This window comes from Papaver somniferum, chromosome 9 (assembly GCF_003573695.1).
Source record: "Papaver somniferum cultivar HN1 chromosome 9, ASM357369v1, whole genome shotgun sequence".
Classification (NCBI taxonomy): Eukaryota; Viridiplantae; Streptophyta; class Magnoliopsida; order Ranunculales; family Papaveraceae; genus Papaver; species Papaver somniferum.
In genome coordinates, this window is record NC_039366.1 from 124,600,103 (window position 1) to 124,608,117 (window position 8,015).

Genomic DNA, 8,015 nt, shown 5'->3' on the forward strand with positions numbered 1-8,015 from the left:
CAGGAAGTAAAAATTATCTGGTCCGTCACAGTTGGTATCAGGGCGGTTCCGATTCACACAGGACTGTGAGTTTTGGACTCGTCGGCGTTTTATTCTGGTGCGACAACAAGTATTTCTCTTTGCTTCTAAGTTTTATTTTAAACTTCGAGGACAAAGTTCTTTTTGAGTGGGTAATGATGTGAGAGCATTTTTCTCGTGTTTAGCTAAACCCGTTTGTGACACCAAGAATTATTTTATGAGATCTGGTTCAATCCATTGGGTTAAAAAAAAACAGTTTTCTTTCTGTATAAATTTCCCAAGTCGCAATGTGTAATATCTTTAAAAATTTATGGGATGCTTGAATCTGAGACATAAGTGCAGTTAGCATTTGTGTTTGGCTTCGCCTTAGTCTAGGTTTCCTTAGTATCATTTTACGGCTCCTATCCAAGTGTAGGTCCCCAAAAATGTAAACCATGCGATCAAACGCGTGTCACCTTTTTGGGAAGTGTTTATTATCTTTAAGGGAATGAAAAATTCTTCTTTTGATCGGTACATCTTTCTCTGGCTATGTAGTAGCCACACAAAACAGAATGAAAGTTTATCATAATTTCTTTCGAGAGCATAAGAGAAAAAACTATTAGCTAATGATAATTGAGAAGGGTTTGTTGGATTTATGTCGTACTTTGGTACCATAGAAATGTCCAAGAGAACAAGTTATTGTTGTTGATTTTGGTGGTGGTTGGGGGTTGATTAATGAGTAATCTGAGTTATGAAATATTTGGAGAGTTGGGTTGTTGTTAAACTTTCATTTGCAGGTGAAAAAGTTGTAAGAAGAATTGAATACAACAAGGAAAAACATACCTCCATATACCAGCAGGTCTGCGGAATAGGTGTTTGAGAAAAAGTCTCAAAGAACGCTAAAGGATTTAGTTGATGGAATTTCCATATAATCTCTATGGAGGTTGAAAGGTATTTTGATGACAAAGATGGGAGGTCAATCACCAAATTTCCAGTTACGTATTCTTCATTTTTCCCTGATGTTGGATACAATTCTTGAGTTAATGAAAATTCCATCTTAACATACTACTTGTTAATCCTTATTACTTTCACCCCATTGATAAATCAACTTCAAATATATCCGTGATGTTAGATGCATGTATGGTTAATTTGATGTTTGATTGATGCATGAGTTAATTGAAAATATAGTCATTGTCATCTTTGATTTGTTGACAGTAAAACTCTATCATTAGGTTAACTCTTCGGCATGCATATAGATTATGAGTATGAATTTTATAATGTTAGTAATTGAATTCATATGGAGGTTTGTAGTATTTTAAAGCTAAACCAGTAACCCATGACTTATTTGTATATGTAAATAAATTGATGGGGACTTAAGGGTATAGGTCATATGTAGTTGGTTTTTGTATCATGAACCACTTTTTGTAAATCCAAATTAGGGGTTTCGACTTGAGATCATACGGGTTTCTTGCTTACCATATTCATTCTGATTTCTTTATGATAAAAAGAAACTAAAACTATTTTTGGATCTCCACTTCTGTTGTTAGACTAGTCGATGTATTTCTATACTTTAAAAGAATACTGGGTACTGCTCCTTGTACATTACTGTTTTGGAAAAAAATAGGATAAATTGTTGCACTCCGTGGATGGTATGACAAATGGAAGTCAAAAATACAATTAGTCCAGATATGCATTCTCTCTTAACTTTAATATTATATGTAAAAATGTTGTATTGTGATGCGACTTCGACCATGACTTACAAAAATTAGTAGACAAAGTGTTTATTGTCGTGAGTGTCTTAAGTGCAATGTTGTCTACTTACTATATTTCTTACCTGATCTCTTTTATAATTACATATATATATAAGTGAAATATTAAGTTGTGACTACTCGTTTTCCCGTAGTCTACGAAATGTATACAGCTCAGAAAATCAGATGCTAAGTAGTATCGATACCTCTGTTGAACTGATAATGCTAAGTAGTAAAAGATATTAAAGATCACAATAATAATAAAGAACTCAAATATAATGTAAAAGCTTCTAAGTTATCATGAGACATAAGATATTACGTGGTTAGACATTTTTCTACGTCCACGGAATAATTAGTGATTGTTTTGTATTAAGTATGGTGGTTACAGAGATCTTAAATGCTTCCCAAAGTAATAGAGAGAACTCAAGTTGAAGTAAATACTTAAGTTCTAAACATTAAAGAGGTATAAGCTTAAGACTAGATATTCTCTCCTAGATATTGAATGCCCTTATTTTGTTGGTGAGGCTTGGTATTTATAGCCCCTTCTGCTCCAGGTATATCTTTGCTTCCTTTGGGTCCATCGTATGCTGATATACCTTTCGTACACATTGTACCTTCGTTCACCGCTCGCCTTATCCAGTCGAACCTTGCCACCTCAGCTGACCCACGTTCCTTCGGAAACTCCCCAACCTTAGTATAAGTTGTACCTTCGTTCACCGCCAGCTTCTACCAATCGGGTTCTGCCACATAGTCTCTCCCCACGTGCTTTGTTTATTTGCGTAGATAAAGGATTTGAACATTTAATGCTGATTAGATATCCCATCTACATTTGTCCCTTCGCCAACTGCCTCCTTGTATACTAGGCTTTTACTCTTCTGATCTCAACCGTCAATGCATCGTTCCTTGGGACGAGATAAAGTAGATCTACGAAAGTATAGTTTGTAACTCAGGCTTCTCTGTATAGCGAGGGATACACAATTAACTTCTGAATGCGGCTACTAAGATCCTGACACGTGCCCTGCGTAAAACTTCTGTTACGCCGCCATTTTGCACGTACCGATTGGGTGATCCCTTCATGTCCCTTCATGCAATAACTTCCCCTTGAACTTCGGGACATCCAAATTTTTGGATTCTTCAGCCGCCTATAAGAAGGAAACAAAGAGAAGGAATTTTCATTAATTCCTTTTCTTTTTCGTCGAACCGTCGCTCTCCATCTCCTTCACTGAGATTTTTCTCCTGCTGCTAACTGCCCCATCTTCTCTTTGATTTCTCAAAACTCGGATTCAGCCTCTGGTTATACAAGTAAGTGATACTTTCTTTCCACTGTTGCCTTCATATTTCTCCATGCATGATTCTGTTTCTCCTCTTTTAGTTGTTTGGTGTTGCTGTGGTGGTTGCATGTAAGAATTGTAGTTCCTTTCCCTTTGTTCATGTTGTATGAGAACTTGGGTTTCATCATGTTTCACGTTTTGATGATAATTCTTCCATGATCGTTCTTCGACTGCATCTTTGATTATGTGATGAATGATCTTCGATTTTGCCCTATGACGGGTTTAAATTTGCTTCCCTTGGTTGGTTTAGTAAAACCCATGCCCAAAATACGCTGGTTTTTCCCCCAATTTGCTTTTTAGTCGACTGTGATTTTCCATCCGCCATTGATGATGAACTATTCTCCTTGTTGATGTTAGGACATATGAGACTTATGAAGAAGCCTACGCGCAAGGGTCCGAGGACCTCTTCGTCAACTGATCCGCCTCCGCCGATGGATTATCCTGATGCTACGCCATCTCCGCCTCCTGAGGACACTGAGATACCTGCTGGTACGGATGCGGCTATGATTCCTAAGGATGCTGAGGATTCTGGGGTTGAAGAAGTTGTTGTTGAGGACCTTCTGCCTCCTCCTCCTCATTATGAGCTTCATAGGTTTCAATTGCGTGACAAGGATAACTTTGCTCATTTGTCCATAGCCGAGATCACCAAGTATTTTCGTCTTCATAAGTTCAAATCTCCTTTGTTGATGGTCCTGGTGTTCTCACCTAGTCCTTGATCCTGAGTTTTCCTTATGATGAAAATAACCTCTTAATCAGTGTTGGTCAGTTGGCTGCTGGTATGCTCCTCCCTTTGTTTAGTAGAAAGGATCCCTTATACTACGACGTCTTGTCTTCCAGGGATGACCCGGTAAATAAGACTCAGGTCTGAGGAGTTATACAATATACTGGAATTTTTTGGCGTTCCCTTCGCGAAAGCTGGTACCGTAGCAAGGGTAAAACAACCCTGGAGTCCTATGATCCCTTTGCCGAGAGGAGATCTAAGCGAGAGGATTATACCCCCGCCAACTTCAATGCTACGTATGCTGATGCTATCCAGAATAGTAATCTTCTTCCTTAGAGTGTTGGCCCTCGTCGTATTCATGTTACTGTCAGGCAAATCCGGGAAGGCAATAGCCTTCGTCTATTGGAGGAGATTGATAAGACTGGTTTGACTGTCATCCCTTACTCTGCCAAGCTACCTCTGCCGAAGTATGACCGCATTCGTCTTTACCATGATGATCGTTGGGCCCGTACCCCTCTTCGTGTGGTGGGTCCCTGGGCCTATGGTTTTACTACTGCTGATCCTCATGTACCCCGCATAGATTTCGCTATACCCGAGAAGTATGATGGATATCAGCCTTGGGTCTTCAACCCTGCTGCTTCTCACGAGGTACCCTTCGTTTCTTCTTGAATTTTTTGTTTTTAAAGGTTTTTGCTTCAATAATTTTTCTTGATTTTCTGATGGCTTTCTTTTGTAGTCTGCCCCTACTGCCCCTGCTTCGTCTGCTGGCTGGTCCGGGCTCTGCTGGTAACTCTGTGGCTACCAGGACTAGGAAGAGGAAGGCTTCAGTTGACGCAGCTACACCAACACCTGCGGAGGTAAGGATTACTATCATACCTTTGTACTTGTAAGTTCCTTAGTATCTTGCCCCTGATCCTTAGCTGTCGCATGTGTTCTTCTATAGTCTTCCAAGAGGAAGGGCAAGTTGAAAACTGTGATTGATCTTGAAGCTTCATATGAGGATCCCAAGGCTACCGAGGAGGTGCCGGATGATGAAGTCATGGGGGATATTGAGGATACCGGCCTCAGCCCTCATTTGAATGATATTGAGGAAGATTTTTCCAAGGATATCCTCAGTCATGTTCGTGCTGGTTCGGTGGAGGGTGAAAATCTCCTTTCTGGTAGTGGTGCTCAGTTGATCAACCCTGTTAGCGTTCAAGCTCCTGTTCCTGCTTCGTCTTTGAAGATGCCTTCGTTTTGTGACCCTAGCGGAACGTTGCATGTTGTCTCGGCTACTGCTGAAGCTGCTGTCGTAGCTTCCAAGAGCCTTCCTTCATCTCCTTCTACTTCGCTTCAGTCTAGTGGTTCATTTGCAAAGGTTGTTACCCCCGTGGTGAGGGTTGGTAGTTCAGATTCTCAACCGAAGAAGAAGGTTGTGATTTCACTAGCTAGCTTCTCCTTCAATGCTACGCCAACATCATTGGGGAGCGCTCAGTTTGTTTCTACTACCCCTGCTAGCAAAGTTGTTGGACCTCTGCCTTCGTCACCAGATTGGACTAGACTGGGTAATCTTCCTTCTGCTGGTGATATGGACTTAGGCGGTGCTCATGCTTTCCCTTCGGTTCCTAGCTCATCCACCATGTCGTCTCTTCGTCGTGGTGACGGCTCAGCAGTCATGCCTCTTGTTCGTTCTCAAGTGTTTGAGGGAGTTGTTGTTGAGCCTAGCCAGGGTAAGCTGTCTGAGAACTTGAGCCTTGGTAGTTCTGATGGTGCCATTCTCGAAGCCGTCTTGCGGGACTCTAAGAGTCCTTTTCTGTTGGGGTTGATCACCATTGTCTTGGTAGTTCTTTTGAGGTGGATTCTCATCTGGATGTGCTATCTGCTCAGTATCATGCGGCTAAAGAGTTGTTCTTTGACCCGGATTGCCTCCGCTCTAGTCAGATCTTTGGTGAGATCCGTAGGGGTAGCATCCAGGAGATGGAGGATTTCATGGACACCTACGCCGATTTCTTCCCTCGCCTCTCAGCATTCTCAGTAAGTAATTCTTACCTTACTGTTTTGCTTCTCGTTTTTGTCCTTCATCTGCTCTTATACTTCTTTCTTCGGCATCTTTGTAAGCAGATCGATGTTGGCTATACCTTATTTAAGGTTTATAGAGCTAAGTGTACTCATTTGAGTGCTCTATTGGAACGTACCCGTCAAGAACATGCCCTTGTTGTCTCATAGCAACCTTCGTCTAGTAATGCTGCTACTGCTGCTAAGATATCTTCGTTGGAGGACGATCTGAGAAATACTCAGAGATCCCTGGAGGCTTGTTTGTTGGCTCTTGAAGAATGCTGCCAAAGTCGCTGAGGATGGTCGTAAAGCTGCCGACTCTGCCTTAGCTGCTGAATCTTCCAAAGTCATAGGTTCGTTTCTTCTTTACCTTAGCTTTTTCTTCATTCTTGCTTTCCTTCATAGTCCTAAGGTATCCTTCGCCTGCCAGCTGGTAGTTCTAGTGAACTTAGATACCTCCGGGATCAAGTAACCAAGTTAACCTCCGACGTATGGTATTATCAAAATAAATCAGATAGACTAATGAATGTAACCGTTCACAATGAGGCCGAACTTTCCCTTGAGTCTGCTCATAATGCGGATTTAGTGAAGCAGATGGCTTTACTTCGTAAGGAGTGTGACGAAGCCCTTAATTGGAAGGAGAGTTTCATTTTAAAGCAAAAATAGGATATTTCCTTAGTCGAGAAACGTCTCTCAGCCCAAGAAGTTATCCGTATGAAGTATCATGCATATTTTGAAGATGTATGTGCTTTCTTAGCTAAGGTTACTGCAGAACGAAATGTCTTATCTTCTGAGGTATGTTATCTTAAGAACAAACTTGTCGAGGCTGGCTCCATTTCTTCTTCCATGTCTGATGCATCTCTAGTAAAAAGGTTGGAAGAGTTGGAGAATGTTTACCAAGCTTTGTCCTCTGAGAATGCTTCGCTCCGGATTGATGTTGATGATCTCCGAACGGAACGAGATACCCTTATGGAGGATCTCGACGCCGCTGAGGTAGATATTGCTGAGGCTTAACATAGTTTAGAAGAATCCCTTAGCCATGCAGGAGGTAGCTTAAGACCCTTATTTTTCCGCAGCATCCTTTGTGTCTTAACTGCTTTTTTCTTATTGCTGATACCCTTTGCTTCCGCAGGTCTCCAGGAGCAACTGATGGGTGCGAATACCAATATTACCCGTCTTGAAGGCCAGATATCCTCGTTGGAGATTTCTCGCCAATTTGATGCTGCTGCTAAGTTTAAGGCCGAGGCGCTTCAGCAAGCTAACGATCATCTTAGTGCTCAGATGATGGAGCTTCGTCAAAAGTCGGCTTCGGATCTGGAGGTTCAAGCTTCTCAGATGAAGGTGCAGTTCGAGCATTCGGCCATTGATTATATCAACAATGACTTTGCAGAGGCTGAGCTCCAAGCCGAAGGAGTTGTCTTTCCTCGTCTTCCTTATCCTTGATGTGATATGTTTCTTTTAAATGAACTCTTTGTTGTGTTATGCCCCCAGCTGAGGGGCCTTTGTTATCTCCTTTCCTTGAAACAATGCTTTGTTACGATGTGAACCTTTGTTATCTGCAACTTTTAAGACATGTTAGTCGTATTTTGGTAATATTATTATGGTACCCTTAGTATTGCATGAATATATATATGTAGACGTGTTGTGTCTAGTTATTCGCACATTCGAGTCATCACAAGGTGCTAAGGTATTTTTCACCTTTGGTGGAACATTCATCATCCTACCCAAGTATCCTTTGGCCATAAGGTACCGTGGTGGCGAGGGCTCCTACGTGGGTAATAATTTTCCTATAAGCCTACGCGTTCAGCGTGATGGCTGCTTTACTTCGACAAGGTATCTCTATAGGGGATGTCTTACTTTTTCTTATTGCCTCATGAACGGAGCTATCACTTCGAGGATCCGAGTATTGACACATGCGCAATTGTGCCTTGCCTTGTCTCATCGTCAATTCTGACGGAGGGTGTCTATTCTAACCCAATTTTTGTTTAATCAAACAGACTTTTCTCTTAGCAAAAAAGTTTCTTTCATTGATTAGTTAGGTCTATAATACCTTTGATCAGGGATATAACATGGTGGGACGTTGCCCCTTACCTTCTTCTCCTGAGTAATAACCATTTACAGGTAGTACTTCTTTAGGTACACTTGCGTTCCAGGGGTGTTGTAATACTTCACCTTTTAGGTTCC

The 8,015-nt window shown here is 41.4% G+C and overlaps 1 protein-coding gene across 2 annotated transcripts; it reads left to right on the plus strand.

Annotated features, from left to right (window-relative positions):
* The first annotated feature begins 245 nt into the window (after positions 1 to 245).
* Positions 246 to 7,432, plus strand: LOC113311129. Of its 2 annotated transcripts, none has more exons than XM_026559980.1 (6): positions 246 to 991; positions 3,434 to 4,445; positions 4,534 to 4,654; positions 4,741 to 5,810; positions 5,898 to 6,184; positions 6,964 to 7,432. In XM_026559980.1, exons 2-5 carry the CDS (start codon positions 4,399 to 4,401, stop codon positions 5,950 to 5,952), a joined length of 1,293 nt encoding a protein of 430 aa, XP_026415765.1. In that variant the 5' UTR covers positions 246 to 991; positions 3,434 to 4,398; the 3' UTR covers positions 5,953 to 6,184; positions 6,964 to 7,432. The 2 variants fall into 2 exon arrangements, with proteins under 2 accessions (XP_026415765.1, XP_026415764.1); XM_026559979.1 differs by lacking the exon at positions 246 to 991 and adding an exon at positions 2,391 to 3,047.
* The last annotated feature ends 583 nt before the right edge of the window (positions 7,433 to 8,015 follow it).

Coding starts and splice junctions, on each gene's coding strand:
- LOC113311129 (XM_026559980.1), top strand. CDS start 4,399: ATGATGGATATCAGCCTTGGGTCTTCAACCCTGCTGCTTCTCACGAG. Junction 4,655..4,740: donor CTACACCAACACCTGCGGAG/GTAAGGATTACT, acceptor GTTCTTCTATAG/TCTTCCAAGAGGAAGGGCAA. Junction 5,811..5,897: donor CTCGCCTCTCAGCATTCTCA/GTAAGTAATTCT, acceptor CTTTGTAAGCAG/ATCGATGTTGGCTATACCTT.